Source organism: Aspergillus mulundensis (genome assembly GCF_003369625.1).
Source record: "Aspergillus mulundensis strain DSM 5745 chromosome Unknown scaffold_1, whole genome shotgun sequence".
NCBI classification, from domain to species: Eukaryota; Fungi; Ascomycota; class Eurotiomycetes; order Eurotiales; family Aspergillaceae; genus Aspergillus; species Aspergillus mulundensis.
The window spans coordinates 2,009,498-2,032,870 of NW_020797889.1; the positions used below are offsets into that span (position 1 = coordinate 2,009,498).

Sequence of the window (23,373 nt, forward strand, 5' to 3'; positions counted from 1 at the left end):
TTCTGCTGGCAGTCAAGCCGGGCTCGGGCTTTACCCCGGCGCTCTCCGCATTCCTCAATCACATGCAAATGGGCCACGGCCCTGGAGTCCTGTGACGCAAATGCTTGTCAGCTGAACTTCCAGCTGGCAGTTACCTGACGCAGACTCAATTTTGGTATGTTTCGAATACGCATACTTCGTATGTCTTGAATGTCTATGTCTTATCTGGTATTGTATCAATCACGTTCTTCGACAAAAGTCCCTTCCATGCGAAACTTGCCAATCACAGAGCCAGACTTCGAACACCATCCCCAGAAAGCCGGCGATACAAATACCCCCAGAGTCGCTGACCGTGGTTGCGCTGAGTGAGAACTCGCGGTCTTCTCGAGGTACTCGGTCGCCGATCTCCGCAAAGGTGTTGACGTATACTAGACCTCCTAAAAGGCCTTCCCAGAAAACCACGATAAAAACGAGACAGACGTTGGGGAGGAAGTTAAACAATGAGTGCATCGTCAACACTATCAGGTTGACGATCTGCAAGAGAGACGGGAGGTAGAGGTTATGTATACGGAAGAAAGGTGTGGAGGAGCGAGAGATGAAGACGCCAACCTGATATATTGCATTATACGCGGGGTAGAATGCACGGTAATGGGCGAAAGGGGTCTCCTTGAGCGGAAAGAGTAGCGTCGGTGATACCCCTTGGTTGATGGTGTACTCGGCAATATATACGAGGAGCAGTGGAAGCATACTAGGGACATGGTCAGCTATCATTCATACTAAGGGTCAGAGTTCATACAAAGGGAAGAACAGCCCTCGCGCGTGATGCAGGTTGGCCTTTAAGCTCTGCCATCCACGCCCTCGATGTGCAACTTTGAGACTCCCAGCGGAATGAATGGACGAGCCAAGTAAGCCCTCCCTTTCATCAGGATCATCGCTGAGTGCCCCGTTACCCGCATGTCCTTCTTCATCTCCAGATCCAGCGTGTCCAGACCGTATCCGCGATCGGGGCAATATGAAGAAAAAGCTGACGGCCAGAACAGCCGGCAGAAAAGCAGACGTCATTAATGTCGTTTTCACTTCAAGACCCAAAGATGTAGTCGCCAGTGCATATGCACCAGCCCCCACCAGTCCAGCAGCGCCTGTACCGCTTCCCCAAGCCGCCAGACTAAACGGGCCGTAGAAGTGTGTCAAACCAACGAAACTCAGTTCCCCGATACCGCTCGACAAGCTCGCCAAAACAATGCCCGCGAGTTTAGAAGATATCGTACCGCCATCAACATATGCCGGACTCAAAGCCACCACGAGCATGCCCAGGGCAGAGAAAGCCACACATATCACGATCCGGACGGAGTAAGGGACGGCCTGGATAAAGTAGGGGGCGACGAGCTTCGCCCCGAAGGACGGAATTACATCGGCAAGCAGTACCACGCCCTTTGGCACATTCGGCCCGACAAGGTCGAGCGCAGCGGATAAGATGATAACATAGAGCACGTTGTTGATCAAACCTGACGATTATGATTCAGTCAGAGCGCATGAGAAGGTCGAGGGGGCTTAATGTCTACCGAATAACCAAAATGCCACACAGACCTGGGGGTCAGCTCCGTGGAATAATGCACCAAGGTGCACGCGGAAACGGACCCATGTGGAAGACGTTGAACCCGGAAGAGGCAGCATTTGTCCCTTAGGCGTAACCCGTGGTCGCAAGCTGAGACGTGATGATTTAATAGACTACAGGAGCGAGATAGAGAAAAAGTTCAATTGCAGCAATAGGTGTACAGTCATATCATAAGTAGGTATACCAAACCCCCTTGGATTATTGTGGCAAATAAATGGACAAAGGATAGACAAAGGAAGAGCGACGTTGAAAGAAACATCAACGTCGCGTGATGAGTTGCCTGAGCGGTGAGCGCTTGTATAGGTAGAGATACCGTAAGGCGTGCGGAGTAGATAAGTAGGGCAACCGAACTACAGTATACTGATAAGAGAATCCATAAATGACTTAGCTCAGAAATAACCCTCATTGCAATGGCATACAGACTATGACTGAAGCCTTGCTACCGTCGCCTTCCCTGCTCTACTCTCATTAGGCCGACCAAGCTCATCGCTAATCCATGACCCAATTCTTGACATCTCCTCCAAATCAATGCCAGTATGCATGCCGAGACCATGAATCGTATGCACCAGATCCTCGGTTGAAACATTGCCCGTCGCCCCCTTGGAATAAGGGCAGCCGCCGAGTCCGCCAACACTGCTGTCGAAAATGCGAACCCCGTGCTCTAACCCTACGATAGTGTTCACCAACGCTTGGCCGTAAGTGTCGTGGAAATGGAGCGCCAAGTCTGTATTGGCTATGCCAGCTGCCTTCAGAGCCTGGAGGAGTTCCATCGTGCGGGGTGCAGTCCCCATGCCGGTAGTGTCGGCCACCGACACTTCGTCCGCGCCCATCTCGAGTAAAGTCGCCGTGATATCAGCCACCTTGGATGGTGAAACATCTGGGCCCTCATATGGACAGCCCAAAGCAACGGAAACGTACCCGCGGACCCGGATGTCTTTGGTCTTGGCCAATGCTACGATGGGACGAATTCGATCCAGCGATTCTTGGATGGTGCAATTGGTGTTAGCTTTGGAAAAGGCTTCTGTTGCTGCAGCAAATAGGGAGATCTCAGTCGTGGTGGGGGATTTGGTCTTGGTCCCTTCTGTGCTTGCCGAGGCCCCTGTTGAATCCATGACCTTGATGAGGCCCTCTAAACCCTTGACGTTCGGAACAAGGTAATTGTATGCGATTTCATTTTGAGATTGCGGAGGTGTTTGTAGGAGATGTTCACATATCTCTGCAGTACTCGCCATCTATCAATTCCACCATCAGTAAAAACATCGAACCACGCCGGCCGTCTCGGTTACGGACTCCCCGCCCGCAGACATACCTGGGGAACCCATTTGGCCGGTACAAAAGAGCCTGCTTCAATGGTCGTGACACCTGTTTTAGCGAGTTTTGATATGAGCTGAAGTTTCGTCTCGAGCGATATGGACTTCTTTTCGTTCTGTAACCCGTCGCGAGGGCCTACTTCAACTATACGGACATGGTCCGAAGTCAACCGCGCCTCTGTCGCAAAGCGTCTCGTCGAATGTGGTCGTAGGGCGGACAAAAGGCTCAGTCTGTGCATCGATTTAATCATTGCGATAAGCGGAATAAAGCCAAGGTACACAAGCCAGCTTCAAGCGATGAAGAAGGACGATGATGGAATCAGGCCATGAGCCCCAGATTGTTGGAACAATGTCCGGGCGAAATGCGGAGAAGCCACTTGACAGACCGGAAGAGGTTAGACTCGGCAGCCCCACATGACCCCTCTTAGTCAGATTCCGATTGGGAAAAATTGGCTTCATCCCACTTCATGAGAACTTGTTACAACAGACTAGCAAACCGGCAAGATGGGTGACTCTAGTGAGACTCCTCAGACTAATGCCTCTCTACGGCAACCGAAGAAGCGGTTTGTCGGAAGACGCACAGCAGACGCACAGGCACAATCATCACCGAGCGTCCAGGATGTTGAATCCACAAGCATACAGAAAGGTACGGCAACAGGCCGCTCTCAATTTTAATCAAATGCTCACCATGACAGCTGCGCCCCGAAGGACGCCCAGGACCTTAAATCAAGTCCCTCCCGAAATCTCCCAGGACCCGGACATCCTCGCCGCTATCGACCTCCTCCCAAAGAATTATTCGTTCGAGATACCCAAAACCATCCACCGCATCCGCACCTCCGGCGCAAAGCGCATAGCCCTCCAATTCCCCGAAGGCCTCCTCCTCTTCGCAACAACAATTTCCGACATCCTCACACAGTTCTGCCCAGGAACAGAGACTCTTATAATGGGTGACGTTACCTACGGCGCATGCTGCATAGACGATTACACGGCCCGCGCTCTCGGCTGCGACCTCCTCGTCCACTACGCGCACTCCTGCCTAATTCCCGTGGACATAACAAAGATTAAAACGCTCTACATATTTGTCGACATTAGCATCGATACAACACACCTCCTCGCAACCCTCGAGCGCAACTTCCAACCCGGAAAGACAATTGCCACCGTCGGCACAATCCAATTCAACGCAACCCTGCACGGCCTCAAGCCCGTGCTCGAACGCGCCGGCTTCAACGTTGTCATCCCGCAAATCACCCCGCTCTCAAAGGGCGAAATTCTAGGCTGCACCTCACCCACGCTATCCAACCAGCAAATCGACTACCTCCTATACCTCGGTGACGGCCGCTTCCACCTCGAGTCCGCTATGATCCATAACCCCTCAATACCCGCCTACCGCTATGATCCTTACTCCCGCACTCTCAGCCGCGAATCCTACGACCACACCGAAATGCATACCCTCCGCCGCGACGCCATTTCCACCGCCCGCTCCGCAAAGAAATGGGGCATCATCCTCGGTTCTCTTGGCCGGCAGGGAAACCCGCATACTATGGCCATGATCGAGTCGCATCTTACCGAGCGGGGGATTCCATTCGTCAATTTACTTCTCAGCGAGATCTTTCCCGGGAAGTTGGCGGCCATGTCCGATGTGGAGTGTTGGGTGCAAATCGCTTGCCCACGACTGAGTATTGATTGGGGCTATGCGTTCCCGAGGCCACTCTTGACGCCATACGAGGCCCTTATTGCGCTAGGGATTCGGGAGGGCTGGGAGAAGACACATGAGGGTGTTTACCCGATGGACTTTTATGCCAAGGATGGGTTGGGACGCACAAAGCCGCAGACCGTCCAGGCAGCCTAAGTCATGTATTGCATCTGGAAAATGTGTTTACGATCAGCTACGACTATATAGACAGGAAAAGGGAAACGGTTACGAGCACAAATCACTCGAGTTTCGCTTAATTTAAATTACATAATTATCTTAACTCATTACAGCAGAGATCTATCAGCCCTGGACATCGTCTGCGCTGTCCATGTTGTGGTCGCTGGTACTTTCTCTGCGAAGAGAGAGGACAGTCTTGCTAGTAGTGATCTCAGCAGACCGCCACGTAGTTACCGCCTGCTCCACATCCTCAAACATCTCAATAGTATCCTTGACGATGCCGCCCTCGTCAGGCTCAGATGCGTACCGCCGCCGTCCAGAACCACCGTCCGGCGCCATTGGGAATGCTGGTCCGAAACCACGCTGCGGGATGGGGTTGTACATGACCGCGTTGGTAAACATCCGTATCAGTTCCTTTTCTAGCTGCGCTGAATTGACAATCGCCTTTGGCGGAATGACATCTTCGGTTTTGGGCAGCATAAGAATGGCGCTCCTCGATGGAACCGGAGACTCGCCGTCCGCAACTGGTGTGTTGGCGGCTTCCGTGACGGCAGCCAAAGCCTTGCTCCCCTGACTGATGCTCGACTTGATAGACTTCAGGTCCTGCGGTCGGTAGATAAGATCTCGGTAGCCAGGCGCTTCGCGTTCCGTCAAGGGTTTGGCGAACATAGATGCATGCTTATGGGTCAAGACATCATTCATAATTGGGGTGCCAGTCCCTCGAAAGTTGCGCGCACACAGCACGAAAGGTGCCGATTGATCCGAATCCGCATGGTTTATCTGACTGAGCTCGGGCTGAGGCTGAGGCCGAGGCTGGGGCTCTGGTTCGGAGGCCTCATCACGTTTGCGCTTCGGCCGGCCTCTCGGAACTTTTTGGCTAGTCGAGCTACGCTCGGGCCCGACAGAACCAACCCCAGCTGGAGTGCTTGGTACTTCGCGCTTGATCTTTCCAGCCTCCGCTCCTGATTCGTCATCACGCGAATGTATAGATCGCCCTCGACTTCTCGATGAAGCGGTGCTCCTGTCACGTTTTCTCCCGGCCGCTGGTGTGGTCTTTTCCGTTTTCTTCTTTGGACCTGCTGGAGTGGTATCTGTCACCTTCTTCCTTCCACGTCCAACACCTTTCCGGCGCGGAGGCTCGGATTCCTCCGGGGTTGCCGCTCGTGAGCCAAACGGTGATGGTGCCCTTTCGCTGATCGGACTGACGTCTTCTGGACGAGGTCTTTCGGGTGAGCGAGGGGAATTTGGTAGAGTGGAGAACGAAGATTGCTTCCAAGGGGTGGATGATCCAGGAGTCGCGAGTGATAGCCGTGGTCGTGACGCACGCGGTAGGGTTGCCGGGAATCCTTGAGGGTGTCCCACAGGCGTCGCAAATCCAGACGGAGGAACTGGAGGTACTGGTGTTTGGAAGGCGGGACGAGGGGGTTGTGGCGTCGATGGAGCTGCCACAGGCTGAGGACGCGGCACCATCTTTGGCGTGGATTTAATGGGCAGCGGTTGAAGAGGCTTGATGTGACCCGCAGGTTGAGATAAGGAGGATGAAGGAAGTTGCGGCGGATGTTGTGGAGTTTGTGGTTGGTTCAAAGACCATTGTTGGAAACTGGCTTGAGGTGGTCCACGTGGAACGGCGGGAGGCACACTCTTCTTTGCAGCGGGTTTCGTGGCTGAGGCGGCCTTTTTCGGAGTAGGAGAAGCAACTGGTACAATGGCCATCTGCTGGGGTAGTTGAGATGGTCGAGGGGGCGGTAACGGAGTGGTTACCTGTTCGTGAGAAGGGGCAGGAGCCATGGCAACGGGGATCGACAACGGTTTTTGAGGCTGCGTAGGCGGCACGTTGACTGGCTTCTCCTGGACAGATGCGCTGGGAGCGGCAGCAGGTGGCTGTTGAGCCGGCGGTATAACTTTTCCATTGGGTAGTTGTGTCTGTCGTGGAAGATCTGCGGCTGACTGATCTTGTTGAGAACTGATGGGAAGACCCTGCGGCTGCTGAGCCTGAAGCAGTTGCTGTGCTATAGGGCGCGGCGTCGCATGCGGTGTGGGGTGTGGAGGTTCTGGATGGGGTAACGCTGGAGGTTGGGGCTGGGGTGGTGGTGGTGGCTGTAGGGTTTTCTGGATTTCTGGTTGTTGTCCAAGGGTTTGCGCCGGCGACTCGGTCCCCGAGAGTGGTTTTTGTTGTTGGGTGAGCTGTGTCGGCGGCTGATCCTTGCGGGGAGGCTCTGGCTGAGGTTGTTTCACTTCTACGCTCGTAGAAGGCTTAACCGGGGTAGGTATCGGTTCCTTGGCAGGCTGTGGTTGAGCGACTGGTGTCTCGGGCGTATCCAAGTCCATCGGTTCGGGCGCAAGCCCAGGTTTCGTATGGATTAGCGTTGGGGCCGGCTCAGCCGGCTGCTCTCGGGGCGCTTCGCGCTCTTCCTTCTCTAGCCGTGTGATCTCATCCTTAATGTCCCTGTACCGCTTTTCTTCAAGCTTGATCTCCCTGGTAACCAATTCCTTATATTTGGCGTACAGGTGCGGCACCAGATACTGGACAAACCCGGGGCGAGATGCATTAATCTTGCGCTTCTTTGGGTTACTAGGGCTTGATTCCGATTGATGACCGTTCGGTTCCTGTGTAGAGGCAGGCGAGTTGCTACCATCGTCGTGCATCAATCTCGAATAAAGGTCCTCCAGCGCCTCCGGGGTGAACCTGCGCGGGTCAAACGCGCCATTTTCGCGAATGAACTTGTTTTTGCTCAGAACATCTGATATCGACACAAAGTTGGTTGGATGCGAATCGTGCGCGGCGAGAGTCTGGAAGAAGAGAAGGGATTCAAGTGGAGTATAAGCCGATAGAGAAGGCATCCCCCATTGCCCGCTCGACCGGCCACTGGGGGAAGAAGACGGAGGGATAGGGGCCACGGTGAGAAGGGAGTAATGGAAGAGAAGCCCGGAGAGGTCAACTAGGACGAACTGATAATATTGATGCCGGTCGCAATCCTTCTGTATGATTGGTTGTTGATAGCGCAGGTGAGACCGATGATCGCATACGGGTGGGTATTCAGACCATTGACGCAATAGATGAAGGGGAAAGGAAGAAGGGCGACACGCGACGAGATCGGATAGGCGGAAGCTCGGCAGATGGAAAAAAATGCAGAAAAAATCGTTGAAAACCTAGGATATCAGAGGAGATACAAAGTGGGTGGGACAAGGATAGAATCGGAGATCAAGGGCGCGAAAATGGACGTGAAAGAGGACGTGAAGCTGAAGCAGCGACTGGGGAAAATCTCGTTCCGAGCAACGTTTCCGTTTCTCAGAGTCGCTGGTTCCCGCCCAGAGAGTAAGAGTGACGAGGGACTGCACTGGAATCATCACGTGAAAGCGATCGACGCGCCAGCCAATAGCCGTATGTAATGTAACCGGCTTACCTCTGGCCCTGCGGAAGCGCTGTGCTAGATGACGCCACGGGTTGCCCCGGCATCATCGCGAACTACGGAGTACGGGGTCTGGGGGCCGTGTTATGCATGAAGTACTCGGGGTAGCACCTGGAATGGTCCACCGTCCGAGCAGAGCCGGAGGGTTGTTGTCGCCTGGCCTGGTAAGGATCTCAGATGAGCTCTCTTAGTGAGTCTTCGGTGACTCCAGACGAGTCCAGAGTCAGAGTCAGAAGAATTATGATACCGTATTTTACGGACTCCATAGTGTCAGGGGTCAACCTGAAATTGCCCGTGCCCCTTTCTGACGCTGAGAATCTAATCTATAGACTCGGGATAAGATATCAGCCATGCTCTGTGGCACCTGCGTGTATTTTCAAGCTTCAGCTTGCCAAACGCCAGATACTGCAAGGCTTCCATGAGTGAAATACGCTATAATCCTGTAACTACGTATGCCATGCCGAGTGCTTGGTGGATGGGACTGATGGATTTTTGATGAGTATGGAGTATCCAGTTAACCTGTGGGGAGATTGAGAGCACTATTTAGCTTCAACAAATGTCAGTGGCCATCAAGAGCTGTTGATTTGGACCCGTTTCTCACTATAGCTCGAGTCAATCTCCCGTCTCCTTTCTCTCCCTCTCCTGTGCCTCGGGCCCCTTGCACCTGCACTCGCCTCTGCACTCCTTTCTTGCTTTCGTTGCGTATTCGATGCTCCCCTCATCAACTCGAGCTGTTAGATAAACGGCCAGCTTCTGAAGCAGCCACCCCCGAGCTTGAACCGTGGAATTTGACCATCCCCCTTTTTGTTCCTCATCTCTGTCATTCCCCCGATCGTGCAGGGCCCCTGTCAATCCAACTAAAAAGTGGTCCCTCCTGGCCCCATCAAGAAGAGGAGTACGACAAGGCTGTCTTGAGTCTTCCTTCCAACTTCCCTCATCATCGACTCTGCGTTCTTAACTTTATCCATCAACTCTCTTCTTCGCGGACCTCCTTGAGTTATAGCTTTCAGCTGGTCCTGATTCCTCCCATTTAATACCACCTTAATCTACGTTTCGGCGATATCTTATCAGCCGCCGTTTCTTCTTATACTTCATTCAACCGTGATACCCCTTTGCCGCGGCTCTGCTGAACCAGCCTCGGACTTCTTTCGATTACAGAACCGCTTCTTCTACGACAGCTCTCGAGCTTATTCATTATCTGCATCTTTATCTTACAATACCCAGAATGTCCGACGCAGACCAAGAGGTTAAGAAGGCTCGGCCGCAGTCGTTCGTTGTCCCCGCTTTCTGTATACTTGACTGAGCGCTAACTAAAGTAAATGCAGCACTATGGCGCTGGCTTTCTCTTCTGCACTAGATTCTGCTTTCTCGCTAGACAGCGATGTTGACTATCTCTCGCAAACCATCGATCAGAAGTAAGTTTTGCTGGGCCCCTGGAACGTCGGCGCGTCTTTCGGGGAGCTCAAATTATCCAGAAATCTTGAACTGTGGAACAATAGGCTAACCGGAACCCTAGAAAATACGAGATGATGATCCAGGAACGAGAGTTAGAAGAACTCCAGGCCAAAATTCGCCAGGCCGAAGAACGACTGAAAGCGCGTGGATCAGTGATTATGAGTGGTAACAATCAATCTTCAGGGGTGCATAGAGATGGCGGGTACCAGTCCACAGGTAAGAGATATACAACCTTGCGATCTTCAGCGACCGGATTCTGATGTGTTTCCCGATAGAATCAGCCACAACATCGCCAACGGACTCGGCGGGCCAGTACTCGAGCGGCGACGAACAACGGCAGCGACCAGGCGACCGGCAGCAGGGACGCAATTCCTGATCGGAGGCTGCCCGTTAGGGTTGGCAGAAAGTACTATATTCGGCTGAAAGTAGGGCTCTAATGGGCTCGACTCTGACTGCTCCTCGTCTTGATCTCTGGTATTCTAGCGAGCACGTACGTTCAGAGGAATCAGTTCTCTTGATTTCTCGCATGCGCGCGCGATTTCGGCTCGTGTCCGTCAGGCGTTGGACGATTAAAGATGTCTCTTTGATCTATATCTCACAGCGATGCATCCCTGGCGCCTGTAGCATTGTTTGGCGTATTCGGCTCGGTCGAAGTCCCGTCATGATTGCGCCGGCCAGGAGCCTGGGTTTACTTAGCTGTGGCATTCTTGTTATTGTCATTCCCATTGCCGCTTGAGTAGTCATGTACTGGCCTGAATTATACTCCGTATATGTATCATGGTACAATCCATAATCTTATGAGTTGCATGATGATATCTTAATTGGTTATAGTCGGGCCCTTATCCAATGCGGCGTTGTGAAACATGAAGGCAGTTGTCGGTGACTCGAGATTGCGAACTAGTAGTTCAACGAGCCGGGATGGTTGTACCTAAGTCAACCAGACTAAAAACGCCTCCCAACTACAAGCGCCATAAAAAGATGCTTGGATGATGTCAGTGCACTGATTGCTTTCGCTCCACTCCAAAAACCCTGGAATCGGACAATAAGCGCCCGCAAATGGAGCAGATTGCACGGGGGTTGCGGTCCAGACTGCGACAGCCTGGATGCAAGATAAGCCTGCTGGCGTACATCCGCTACGTATTGACAGCAGGGCTCTTCTTCTAGCTGCGCTCCCCTCTTTCTCTCTCAACATCCCCTTTCCCCTCATCTCTTCTCTGTCATTTATCCGGGTCGTCAAGTACTACGATCATGGTCCTTATAGACAAGCAAAGCTACACCTCCCGCGAGGAACAACGCCTCAAAGAGGATCGCGATCGCATCAGGTACTGGAAAAAATGGGGTCCCTACGTTGCAGAGAGGCAATGGGCCACCGGTAGGTGTTTTTTATTTTGGAATCTCTGTTTTCTGCTCAGTTACCGTCGTTCATCGGCGGATATTTCCGGGGGCATTAAAGCTGATGAACTGCTTTTCGAATCTCCGCAGTACGCGAGGATTATTCGTGAGTCTACCACCCAATGTCTTTTTTACTTCTCCCTCGTCTTCACCTTGTTTCTGTCCAACCTATGCAATGACTGTATATGCATTGTCATGCATTTGCTGACTGAGGTATCACTGCCAGAGCAAACGGTGATGCTTGGAGCTGTAAGCATCCTAACCCCCGCGGGGACGGACCACTTGCTGATCGACACTAGACTTTAGCCACGACCACGCCCGCTCGAGAACCTATCGTTGGGGCGAAGATGGAATAGCCGGAGTGTGCGACACGCACAACCTGCAGAACATCGCATTTGCTTTTTGGAATGGAAAAGAGTATGTTCCGTCGCTTGTGGATCGGCTGTCGGCCCCAACCGCGACCTTGCTCTAATTCCCCATCTTTATAGTGGTTTCCTGAAAGAGCGACTGTTCGGCCTATCCAATCCACAGGGTAATCACGGCGAGAGCATCAAGGAAGCTCACTTTCATGTTGACAATACCCCTACGGTATGTTATTGTGCGGTCTGAAACGAAAGTCTGCTTCTCTAACAGCCCTACCTCGCAGCATTCGTACATGAAATATCTCTACAAATATCCCCAGAACGAGTTTCCATACCAGGAGCTGGTTGAAGAGAACGCTCGACGAGGAAAACAGGACCGCGAGTATCAGATTCTCGATACCGGCGCTTTCGACAATAACAAATACTGGGATATCTTTATTGAGACAGCCAAGGAGGACGACGACGAGGATGAACTTGTGTTTCGTGTGATTGCGTACAACAGAGGCCCGGAGCCCGCTCCTTTGCACATCATTCCACATGTCTGGTTCCGAAACACTTGGTCCTGGGGCTACGAGGGTAGGGTGAAACCTTCCATCCAGCAGACTGCTCCTCTTGCTGTCAAAACGAACCACGACAAGTTAGGGGAGCGATATGTCTGCTTTGCCCCGTCTCCCGCTACTGGAGACGGCCAAGAAGATGTCGTACCCCAGATGTTGTTTACTGATAACGAAACGAACAATGAGGTTCTCTGGGGTACGCAGAACGATCAGCCTCACGTGAAAGATGCCTTCCATCGTTACATTGTCAATGATGAGAAGAGTGCAGTCAACCCAGCTAATGAAGGCACCAAATTCGCCGCCTGGTATGCTTTCAATGAAGGCGAAGGAGTCCCTCCGGGCGAGTGTGCTGTTGTTCGTTTTCGCCTTTCGAAAAAGGTCGAGCCTTTCGTGAACGAGGAGGAGCTAGACGATGTGATCGACCAGCGTAAGACGGAAGCCGACGACTTCTACTACCACATCAGCCCTCTGCCAATGAGCGACGATTTACGGAACATTCAGCGTCAAGCGTTCGCGGGCATGATGTGGACAAAGCAGTATTACCATTTTGTCTGGGATCAATGGGCCAATGGCGACCCCGGTTTGATTCCCCCTCCACCAGAGCGAAAACAGGTCCGAAACCAGCAGTGGAAGCATCTGCATATGGATGATATTCTCTCAATGCCAGATTCCTGGGAATACCCTTTCTTTGCTGCTTGGGACACAGCTTTCCATTGTATCCCGCTGGCGATGATCGATCCAGAATTTGCCAAGCGGCAATTGGATGTCCTCACCCGAGAGTGGTATATGCATCCAAATGGGCAGCTAGCAGCCTATGAATGGAACTTCGGAGACGTTAACCCTCCTGTTCATGCTTGGGCGACCTTCCGGGTCTTCAAAATCGAGCGCAAGATGTACGGTCGGCAGGATCTTGATTTCCTTGAACGCGTCTTTCAGAAGCTACTTCTAAACTTCACCTGGTGGGTGAACAGAAAAGACTATGACGGCAAGAATGTTTTTGAGGGTGGTTTCCTTGGGCTTGATAACATTGGCCTCTTCAACCGCTCTGAACCTCTTCCTACAGGTGGAGTTCTGGAACAAGCTGACAGCACCGGTTGGATGGCTTTCTACTGTTTGAGCATGTTGAATATTGCGCTCGAACTAGCCAAACATCGGCGAATTTATGAAGACAGTAAGTTTTGGTCTTGTGATTGCAACTGCTCGCATCTCTGACATGGACCAGTTGCATCTAAGTTCTTTGAGCACTTTATTCTGATAAGTGATGCTATGACCTTCAAGTCCGGAGAAAAAGAGAGTTCCTTGTGGAACGAGGAAGATGGGTATGTCACAAATGTCAAAACACTTTCATATCAGGCCTAACCAGTACAGATTCTATTACGATGCGATCTCATACGGTGGGCCGTGGACACAGCAACTTCCGGTGCGATCACTCGTCGGGCTGATCCCACTTTACGCGGTATCGACGCTCGAACCTGAGTTGATCAACAAGTTTCCGTCCTTCAAGCGCAGACTGGAATGGTTTGTCGAGAACCGCCAGGACGTCGCTGAGCGCAATATTGCTAGCATGAAGCGTCGTGGAAAGAGTGACCGGCTCCTCTTAGCCCTGGTTAGCAGGGACCGGTTAGAGAAGATCTTGAAGCGCATGCTCGATGAGACAGAATTTCTCTCAGACCACGGAATTCGGTCGATGTCAAAGTACCATGAGGATCATCCTTACTCCATGGACGTCAATGGCCAGACGTTCCAGGTTAGCTATGTTCCCGGCGACTCAGACAGCGGCCTCTTCGGTGGCAACAGCAATTGGCGTGGCCCGGTCTGGTTATGCGTAAACTTCCTACTCATCGAGTCCCTCCTTCGCTTCTACATGTTCTACGGAGACTCTTTCAAGGTCGAGTGCCCCACGGGCTCGGGGGATTATATGCATCTGGGCCAGGTAGCGGAGGAAATCCAGCATCGACTGCAACATCTCTTCGCGCGCAATGACGAAGGCCGACGTGCAGTCTACGACGGCTCTGATCTGCTCGATTACGACGAGCACTGGAAAGACTACATGTGGTTCCACGAGTTCTTTGACGGCGATACGGGCCGCGGACTGGGAGCATCCCATCAATGCGGTTGGACAGGGTTAATTGCCAAGGTCATCCACGATACAGGGTATGTCTCCCGCAATAAACTTTCCTGCCTATATGTTCTTCGTTAATTACCAAAATAGTGTCAACTGCCGCCTTCCACAAACCCCACGCTCCCCCTTCGCCGCAGCGAGCCACTACTTCGACGACATCTTCACCCGCTCGGTCCGCAGCCAAAGCCGCCGCGGCAGCAGCGCAAGACCATTTGTCCGCCGCTCCTCAACCAGCCGTTCCATCGGCAACAGGAGTGACTTCGAGTCTACGTTCGCGACACCTGCGCCTCAGACGCCTGCTGAGTCTGCAGTTGGCGACGAGGACGAGAGACGCAGCAGGTCAAACGGGACACCTGGACCAGCATTCGACGAGCATGTATCCAACTATGTGGAGAGTCAGTTGCAGAGGGTAAGAAGCCAGGCGTCTATGGGGGCTTATGAGGATGAGTTCGAACCGCAGGTGGATGGCGCCAATGGGAATGGCCATGCCAATGGGAATGGGACCAATGGGCATTGAATTCCCGCACAGCTCTAGAGAGAGGAGAGGTCGTTCGGTGTGAGTCAGTAGATCGGTATACAGGGTATGCTACACGCTAGAGCTGGGAAGTGTGGGTATCAGGCTTTGTCTTGTCTTGTTTTTAGATTGTCTTCTCTCTTTGCACATGCCTCTCTTTCTACGTCGCTACACGAGTTCATGATCTGCTGCAGTCTGTTCAAGGACATACATTGTCAATTTTCGGTTGCAATATACAAATCAACATGTTTATACATCGTCCAACGAGCTGTCGACTATTGCCATATATATCTAACTAAACTTGATTGTTTGAGCACGCATCTAACTTTATATTCTCTTCCCAGGCAGAATCCTTACCTATTCCACGCCCTTCACTATTAAGCCCACGAATTGAAATAAACCAAGATAAACAGAACAAGTCTATTCTCACCGGACTCAAGTCTCATTCAACGGACTCTCGCATAGTGCAGCTGGATGCTAGGGTACATAGGTAGGTAGGTAAGTAGTAGAAACTATAGGTAGGCGATAGATAGATATAGGGGCACAACAAAAGAGATACGGGGTCGGTTAGATAATTTACAGAGCATCGGTGAGGGCCTTGTTGAGCTTAGCGATCTTGGAGGAGACGCTCAGGTCAATGGTGCGGTCACCGATCTCGACAACGAGACCGCCGACGATGTCGGGGTTGACCTAAATGTGGGTTAGTTGGTTATTCTTTGGGATGGCGAGGAGAACGTACTTTGGTGACAACCTTGAGCTTCTTGCCCTGGCTGTACTCGGACTTGGCAACGGCCTTCTCGAGGCGGTTAAGGGTGCGGGTGTCGAGCTCCTACGGGACATTGTTAACATCCACGTCCACGAACAACAATTGTTCCGGAGAAAGTCATTGTATGAGAGCATACCTGAGCACTGGTGATGGAGAGCTCAATCTCACCACGGTGAGCGCTCATGAGAGCACCGAACTTGTCGACAACATCGTTCAGCAGACCGAGACGGTTGTTCTCAGCAAGGGTGGCGAGGAAGTTCTTGAGGAGGTCGCCCTTGTCGGCACCGGCAACCTTCTGGAGCTCGGAGACGATGGCCTGCTTGTCGGCGACGGACAGGGTAGGGGTGGAGAGGATGCCGGTGAGCTTAGGATCGGCCTTGAGGGCAGCACCGAGGTTGTTCAGGCCCTTGGAGGTAGCGTCGAGGGAGGAAGCCTTGGCGGAGGCTGTGTACTATTTTGGAGGAATTGCGTTAACTATCACGGAACTGCAGTTGATTGTGATGGTAACGGTCGTGGCTTGTACAAGTTGCCGGTTGGTGATATTGAAAGGGTTTTCGGCTCAACGGATCCGGTCGAGCTAGCTAAGCTATCCACGCGGGTTTGGGGGGAGCATACCAGAGCAGTGGCGTAGGTACCGTCGACACCGAAGAGAGAGACAGGGGGCTTGACTTCCTGGGCAGCGGTGGCATAGGTGCGCAGGCCGTTGACAGCAGCAGTGCGAGGGACGGAGACCTGGGCGGAGGCACGGAGGCCAGCGCGGGCGAGACGAGCGGAGAGCATGGCGATGACTGACGTGAGAGACGAGGCTCCGACGGTTTTCAAGAAGGGGAATTGAGAGAGGGTGGAATTGGACGCGAGACGGCGAAGACGGTCGACACACAAGAGGGGCGTGAAGACGATGCTATTCGGACGAGGTCCAACTTCTCCCGGTCCCTGTCACGTGAGATTCCGCACACGCCGAGAATTTCGGGTCGTTTACTTCAGTTACTTACTCCATGAACGGCATTCATTTTTTGCGTCATTCCAAGCGATAATTTTCGTCGTTTTCATGGACAGCTGATCTAATTAGGAAACCGTGCAATATCACCATGCGGAACACCTTAACGCCAGACCCCGTGCTTCGTTCTCATCAATTGCTACGTAACCGCCATGACCATGAAGGCTTTCAATCGCTTCGCAGCATGCTATCCACTAGATCCCCCAAAGGTCCCCAGAAATCCTTCCCGCTCGCCAGCCGATGCTCATCGATGAAGAGGACGTAGTGCTTGAAGCTGGTGTTGAGGTGTGGCTCAAGGCCCAGATGGACGATCACAGGGTAGTGGTGGCAGTAGATGTGAGCATATACGCGGTACATTCGCTTGAAGATCTGACGGACAAGACTGGAGAATGCCTTTGGAAAGGGAACACCTGATCAATCAAATCAGCATTGCCCGGTCGCTTCGTGGTGGAAATTGAATCCGCGTACCTAATCGACTGGGGAACATCTGCTCGTTGTCAATGTTTCCCTGCACCCAGCTCATGAGATGCTCGATATATTCGGGCGCAGACATCTTCGTGGGACGCTTATAGTTCTCCGAGTCCTGCCAGAGGTACTCGAACCTGTCCACAGTCAGCTCATCGCTTGTCACCACTTCTTGGTGGAATCTCGTACTCATCGGTCGCTTTCATCTCTGGGCATGTCTGCGGCGAGCAAAACTCGGTGATCGCTCCGTAAAGAAGATTGATCTGGTTGTAAAAGTCGACCACTACAGACGAACATCAAGTCAGCCCAGGACCATAAAATCCACGCAACAAACGCACCATTAACAGCTAGCCACTCATTGACATCCTCCCCCTCGGGAAGCTTCACAGCCTTCCGCAGACTTCCACTCCCAAGTGTCGCCTCCGCAAACTGTCTCAACTGGTAACTGGTCGTCCCTTTGGCCGCAGAGCGCGGTTTGAAAGGCGCTCTTGTCCGAGCATTGCTAGGAGGTGTTAGTACACATAATCCTTGTTTTAGCGCACGAACAGCGGGCGATAGATATGAAGGAGGGGCTAATAATGGAGCATGGGATATATGAACGGTGCTAGATGATGTAGAAGGGGGGAGGGCTTGTGATTTTGAGAAAGGCGATGGCGACGATGGCAATGGAGGGGTAGTAGGGTCATCCGCAGATGGAACAGAGACCAGGGGAACGGACATTGTGGTAATGAATGAAGCCATTGCTATCTCACGGCTGCGACAGATTGATAAAGAGTGACCTTGATGAGCGAAGGGGTTGGAATGCGCCGTTCCTTGACTCGTGCGCTTGCGGAATTCGACCGGCGGGTTGGATGTGTTTCAAGTTTCTTGAGGGAAAATTGGGCTATTTGCACTCAATAGAATGATGTGGTTAGTAGACAGTAGTACAGACGGTGTTTGCAGCTACTTATAGAGACTCACTGCGTCAGCGCGCGCTCAGGACGCGAGGAGACAAGGACGCGACGTTGAGCTGAGTAGGTGGAGGGGTTGAGTTGCCGAAGAAGAAACAGATGGCAGTTGAGGATCGAATCGCACCCAGCAATGGATCAAGCAGGAAACTAGAAATAGGAAGGCGCTCAATAACAAGGAAAGGAGCTTTAGGGCGACAACCGATCGTATCTTGAAAATAGTATATCGACTTCCTTGCATGGATCCCCCCACGATCGGAGCCACGCCGCCACGGTCCATGGATAAGTGAGCTCCGCCGCTCGTTGCCCTGGCAATCACGACAATACACATTCAAAATCCATTACTGGATATCAGCTACTACATACTGGGTCATTTTACATCTTCAACATCATGACCATGAAGCAATATGTTCAGATTTAAATAGAGTGCCCTTCGTTCTCTTCCGGCAATCGCTCCCGTACAGTTTCTCCATATATCGTGATGGGAATTGCAACCTCAAATGACTCGCAGCCTAAATGCTCCAAAGCCGACATTGTAGCCCCGCGATCATCCTCAGAGACCGTCTCTAGCAGTCGCACACCGGAAGGACCCCGGCCCAATTCATCTGGCGTGCTTGTAGTGACGAACTCAAATCTCAACTCCCACTCGACATTGACACCGCTCGTGAGTATTGTTGGAGTGGCAGAGATCGGGATTGCCGGACTGAACACGACTCTGGTCGAGTAAAGAGTGATTTCAAAGAAAGACGCATGGATTCGGCGCGTCGCTCGCCGAATACTGGCGCTAGATCGTACCGCCAAATTCGCTCCAACTTTCTCAGAGCTCTCCAGGGTCGCTCTAAGTGCGTAGCACGGAAGTGCCGCATCAGCTAGATTTACCGTCGCAACGAGAGTTTCGCCGAGGCGATGGGCTGGTCGGTTGAGCACTACAACGGCAATCCGACGTCCCCCGCGCGCGATCTCAAAGCGATTTGGGCTCTGCGACGAATTGACCGTCTGGTTGCTTCGAAGAATAGCAAAGTCAATAGCGTCTTTACAAGAGACCGGCCCTCCTGTCAGATCATAACTTGGCCGCCTCTCGGCGAGCGTGCTCGGCAGTTTGAGAGAACTGTTGCGAGAGCGTTGTTCGAGAATCTCATCCACATAGGATAAGAACTCGGGGGCTGATGTCCACATCGGCTTGCTTATGCTCTCGGCCTTCGCGGTTACTTGGGGAAGAGAGCCAACTTTCTGCACCCTGGCCTCATCCCGTAAGATCACATAGGGACGCATCAGATCATGCCCGATGATTTCTCCTTGGGCTAGAAAAGATTAGTCAAATTGCACCAACATTAATGGCAGGAAATAGTGCTTACCGTTTACGCCACTGAAGACACGGAACGGTATGCTAATGCGGTTGACTCGTTGGGGCTCGTTGCTCCCGCTGGGTCGCTGTGTGCCTATGACAAGATTGTAGGATATTTTGATAGCCTTCCCCTTGTGACTCGCTGGTAGACCGCTGGGTAGAGTGAAGGCGAAAGAGAAAGACTGCTCCTCCCCTGGAGCTAGTCGAAGGTCCACAAAAAGAAGGGATTGGGGAGTCGACAGTAAGGGTATTGATTTCGACGAGGATACGCCTCGCATGTCTCGAAGACCGTCGAGGTCATTATTGGAGAGTAATCCACTGATAGACTCCTCTATTGAATTCCAGTTCAAGGCGCCCCAGAAGCCGCCGCCTTTTCGACCTTTGCCGCTAGACGAAGCAGGCCTCGAGCTCGCTGTACCGCCACCATTCCCTGAACCACCAACCACACCCTGCCGCTTGACCTCGTCGAAAGCAGCCTGGTTTATCAGCGAGCCATCTACTGTGAATGACGCGCTTATTTGCGCATATCCCATAAGAAGCGCCTGTCCGGTTGGGACTGGCACCGCTGACTCCATGCTAGACATATGCCGGCTGTGGCGTGGGTAACCTGCGCGCAGCATGGAGGTTGAATAGTTGGTATATTCTGACTGTAGAGTCTCAGTAGAATTGTTGCTGAGAGAGTAATATTCTCCACTGCTTCGGTGACTCCCATTTAGACTGGAAGCTGAAAGGACTTTCGACGGCATTTGCCCTGGAGCGGCCAAGGAAATAGAGTCTTTGGACGTTGACGCGGGCGTTCCGACAACAGGCCCCGTGCTCGACTCGCTCTCCGGCCCTGGAGGAAACTTGAAATCTATGGGCGGTAATTGAGGTCTTCTTCCTGGCGCTCGTATCTGAGGTGTCGGTCTTATGGGGCTGTGGGCTCCAGATAAAGGACCGCTAGGTCGTATCGCATCCATGTCTACTCTCAGTCCCCCGGGTGATTGCTGATTAGGGGACTCAGGCATTGGAAATCCGCGAATTGGGCTTCGTAACCCTAGTGAACATGGTTTGATCAGTTATTGTAGGCCTCGTATAGAATTGCGCACCAAGTACCTTTCGGGTTATCCTCATAGCCTTCATATCTTCTTGGTACAACTTGCAGGCTTGCGGAGCGTCCATGGCCCCTCACCGGTCTTGAATGGGTTAATTGAGACGGGGTCCTTGGAGTTTTATCGCCAGCGACGCTTGAATTCCCTCCCTCGCTATCTATAGACAGTATAGATACCGACCTTTTATGTTTGTGGCCGGCCGAGGGGCCAGTTCGCGGCGTAGAGGGAGGTGGGAAGCTATGAGAGCCGATCAACGGCGAACTCACGGAGGACGATATGCGATGGGACGGGCTCTTTCGAGGAACAATAGGGTATGAACGGCGATTGGGATTTCTAAAGGGATTTGACGGGAGCCGTAGGGAGAAAGAATCCGAGCGAGGGGTCATCGCAGCCCGCGACTGCTTCCTGAGATGAAGCGTTTGCGCATTGTTCGGTTCCTCGCCGGTCTCCGCAACGTTCTTGAAGGTAATGGTGCATTCAACATCTTCCCCGGCGAAAATAGACTGGTCTTTCCATTTGACGAAGACCTGAATGTCCGATGACATAGCGAACGGCGGGAATCACCGCATGGACGGATGGATGTAAGCTGGGTGAGGGAGCTTGAGCACTGAGCAGACAGTGCCGCCACCTCGCGGAACAGGGGTAACAGCAGGAGTTTGGATATGAAGGTATAGAGGTTGGAAAATGCCAACTACGGCATATACAGAGCACGCTCCATTGTTTAGCGATCGGTTGAAGCAGCGGATGAGTGTAGGCGTGAGCTGGTTCTTGTTGAAGTTCGAGTGATCCCCCGTTGGCGGAATTGCGGAGTGGTGACCTTGGGGTCGATTGAGCTAGTGCATCCATTATCCGAGTAGCTGCGATATACCAAGCTCTAAGAACTCGCGTCAATTGGACATTACTTTCACAACGAAAGATACTGGCCATTCTCCCTACCGTATAAAGAATGCCAATATAAGGATTAATGAGATGAAGCTGCTTAAAGCTATCCACTGCGAAGGGCATATACTTCAATCGCATGGGGAAGAACAAATCTAAGCATATAACAACTTAGACGCTTAAAATGTACCGCTATTATACATATTATATATAAATTAAAATACAGGTTGTCGTTGATCCGATATACATATGATTGCCCCATCCAGCGCCTCACGAGGACTCACTAGACACCTGGCTTGGCTTTCGTTTGTACAGCATCTTCTCCGGATCGCCCTGATAGTCTGGAAGCTTCGGTCGCAAGCCCAACTCTGCCATATGACTCCAGATTCGGTCATGTCGCTGCTCCCAGCGTTTCCGACGTTCCTCCAACTCTTCCCCAGAGGGGCGCCATTTGCTTTTCAGAATCCTCCGAATAGCTTCGGGAGATACCTTAAACTCCTCTGCGAGGACAGCGGTCGTGAATTGGTCAGGCGCGATGTGATGTAAGTGACGTATACCCTCCATAGCATCAGGAGAAAGCTTCTTAAGTGGTGCCCATCCGTTCGGAAATTTCTTTTTCAAGGCTTCTTTGTGGATCTCCCATTCTTCAAGTCTTCTGGGAGGCTTGGGTCCGGTGCTTGTCGAGGTTTTCTTTGCGGATTTCTTGGAATCTTTCTTATAATCGCGGTCGCCTGTTTTCTTTTTGTTTATTGACTTTGATTCGGGTTTCGTTCGATGTGCGAAATTTGAACCTTTGGCGCTTGTCTTAGCTTTGGTAGAGAATTTTTTGTTCGAGCTTTTGTTTGAAGCATCCGGTTTGTCGCTGCTGGTGGTGGTGGTGGTGGTGGTGGCCGAAGGCTCGTCCTGAGTGATCGCTGGCGTTTTGGGCTTTTGGGCAGAAGGAACAGGAATGGAGTCAATGGGAACAGTGGTGACGGTACGTCTGCCTAGGAGATGGTGGCGTGGGAGAGAAAGACACGCTCGGTTCAAAGGCCGCATTAACGGATTGCGAAGCTGAGGAGCGACCTCGGAAGAGAAGACAGTCTGGAGGACATTGGGAAGCGAGATCTTCGCTGATCCGGGGCAGAAAGAGGGCATGACAAGCGAATTGCGATGTATATCGATTATTGAGGCGAAATATGTGTCGCATGCAGGGACGGAAATTTTGGAGATAAGCTGGAGGCTGACTGTTGCCTTACCTAAGGCTAAGATAAGGTCATGTGACGATCCTCTTGTCACTAGATTTTGACCAATTTTGCAAATTTCAACTCTCCATTTCATGAAAACGAATAATCATTTGTGGATTCAGAAAGACTGTTCAAACAAAACAGTATCATGGCTGACGTGCTGCAATTGCCCGCCATGCTAGATATGTAACAATGAGGTAACCAACAAGGATAGATGTACTCACAACACTTCACGATGTCATCTATTCGGCAAAGACAAGGATACTATTTTTTACCCAGATCTTGGGCTATTGGACGCTTGCTGTCCCTGTCATTCAATTTCGCTCTGAAGTGGAGCACCATATGACATATGTACGGAGTACGGAGTACGGTCACAGATAAGCATCCCCGCAAAAGTTTGTCCCCGCAAAGCCCGACACCTTGGAAAGCCTCGAGTGTGGAGCATGATGCATCTGACAGGAAGATTGGTCTCAGTGTCTCACTTTCCCCAATCATACTAGAGAAAGCGAATCTTCTATATAAGCACCTACAACCGTCATTTACGGCCTCAGGGATCCCTTGAGTTGGCCTACGCAAGCTCTATTGAATAGAAGACTGCCTTGTCCAACCAGTCGCCCAGCTTTGCAGGACGCGTTAACCATTGATCAACAGTCCGTGTTGGTTTCTATTAAATAGTGCGCCATCAGAGACAGGATATCATGAGCTTAGCGAGCAATTACGGGCATGGTTGTCGCAGAGATGATAACCAGCAATCCAACCAGTTGGCACTCCTCCGATATATAAAGCAACAAGCCTCCAAGCCCTAAACAGGAAACATCACCAAGTTATGAAGTCAGCTTACATAGTATCGGAAGCCTTGCCGGCGAAATATCAGTCTCTCTATGACCAATAAGGCCTCAGGTTACAACACGAACTATCAGTCTGGGACTGCTCATATAGACTCTACCAGATGCTGTGGGTTGACGCTGGTAGTATAAATTGGGCGGCGCAAAGGCTTCGGTAGATCTGCTGAGAAGCCCTCGATTGCGTCTGTAGGGTACACGAGAAGAGGATGTAGCATTGCCTGTATCT

General features: G+C 51.9%; 9 protein-coding genes across 9 annotated transcripts; 3 read left to right on the forward strand and 6 right to left on the reverse strand.

The window, feature by feature from the left end:
- Positions 1-219: 219 nt before the first annotated feature.
- Positions 220-3,143, reverse strand: DSM5745_02166 (uncharacterized protein; the record flags this gene model as incomplete). Its single annotated transcript, XM_026744182.1, has 5 exons — positions 220-727; positions 776-1,484; positions 1,563-1,707; positions 2,038-2,826; positions 2,904-3,143. 5 exons carry the CDS (start codon positions 3,141-3,143, stop codon positions 220-222), a joined length of 2,391 nt encoding a protein of 796 aa, XP_026607345.1.
- A 449-nt stretch (positions 3,144-3,592) lies between these two features.
- On the forward strand, positions 3,593-4,753 carry dph1 (2-(3-amino-3-carboxypropyl)histidine synthase; the record flags this gene model as incomplete). The annotated part of the gene is made up of 1 exon (XM_026744183.1): positions 3,593-4,753. One exon carries the CDS (start codon positions 3,593-3,595, stop codon positions 4,751-4,753), a length of 1,161 nt encoding a protein of 386 aa, XP_026607346.1.
- A 144-nt stretch (positions 4,754-4,897) lies between these two features.
- DSM5745_02168 (uncharacterized protein) lies at positions 4,898-7,615 on the reverse strand (the record flags this gene model as incomplete). Its single annotated transcript, XM_026744184.1, has 1 exon — positions 4,898-7,615. The coding sequence occupies one exon, from the start codon at positions 7,613-7,615 to the stop codon at positions 4,898-4,900; it is 2,718 nt and encodes a 905-aa protein (XP_026607347.1).
- Positions 7,616-9,409: 1,794 nt separating this feature from the next.
- DSM5745_02169 (uncharacterized protein) lies at positions 9,410-10,015 on the forward strand (the record flags this gene model as incomplete). The annotated part of the gene is made up of 4 exons (XM_026744185.1): positions 9,410-9,453; positions 9,510-9,599; positions 9,701-9,855; positions 9,915-10,015. 4 exons carry the CDS (start codon positions 9,410-9,412, stop codon positions 10,013-10,015), a joined length of 390 nt encoding a protein of 129 aa, XP_026607348.1.
- An 872-nt stretch (positions 10,016-10,887) lies between these two features.
- Positions 10,888-14,589, forward strand: DSM5745_02170 (uncharacterized protein; the record flags this gene model as incomplete). Its single annotated transcript, XM_026744186.1, has 9 exons — positions 10,888-11,011; positions 11,122-11,137; positions 11,258-11,280; positions 11,331-11,448; positions 11,520-11,619; positions 11,678-13,121; positions 13,173-13,269; positions 13,319-14,104; positions 14,163-14,589. The coding sequence occupies 9 exons, from the start codon at positions 10,888-10,890 to the stop codon at positions 14,587-14,589; spliced, it is 3,135 nt and encodes a 1,044-aa protein (XP_026607349.1).
- Positions 14,590-15,162: 573 nt separating this feature from the next.
- On the reverse strand, positions 15,163-16,362 carry DSM5745_02171 (F1F0 ATP synthase subunit 5; the record flags this gene model as incomplete). The annotated part of the gene is made up of 5 exons (XM_026744187.1): positions 15,163-15,276; positions 15,326-15,415; positions 15,489-15,803; positions 15,968-16,285; positions 16,345-16,362. 5 exons carry the CDS (start codon positions 16,360-16,362, stop codon positions 15,163-15,165), a joined length of 855 nt encoding a protein of 284 aa, XP_026607350.1.
- A 155-nt stretch (positions 16,363-16,517) lies between these two features.
- On the reverse strand, positions 16,518-17,534 carry DSM5745_02172 (Mob1/phocein family protein; the record flags this gene model as incomplete). The annotated part of the gene is made up of 4 exons (XM_026744188.1): positions 16,518-16,759; positions 16,818-16,951; positions 17,004-17,097; positions 17,153-17,534. 4 exons carry the CDS (start codon positions 17,532-17,534, stop codon positions 16,518-16,520), a joined length of 852 nt encoding a protein of 283 aa, XP_026607351.1.
- A 644-nt stretch (positions 17,535-18,178) lies between these two features.
- DSM5745_02173 (putative intracellular protein transport protein (Sat1)) lies at positions 18,179-20,742 on the reverse strand (the record flags this gene model as incomplete). The annotated part of the gene is made up of 3 exons (XM_026744189.1): positions 18,179-19,062; positions 19,117-20,142; positions 20,202-20,742. 3 exons carry the CDS (start codon positions 20,740-20,742, stop codon positions 18,179-18,181), a joined length of 2,451 nt encoding a protein of 816 aa, XP_026607352.1.
- Positions 20,743-21,346: 604 nt separating this feature from the next.
- rrg9 (mitochondrial ribosome assembly protein RRG9) lies at positions 21,347-22,213 on the reverse strand (the record flags this gene model as incomplete). Its single annotated transcript, XM_026744190.1, has 1 exon — positions 21,347-22,213. The coding sequence occupies one exon, from the start codon at positions 22,211-22,213 to the stop codon at positions 21,347-21,349; it is 867 nt and encodes a 288-aa protein (XP_026607353.1).
- Positions 22,214-23,373: the final 1,160 nt, after the last annotated feature.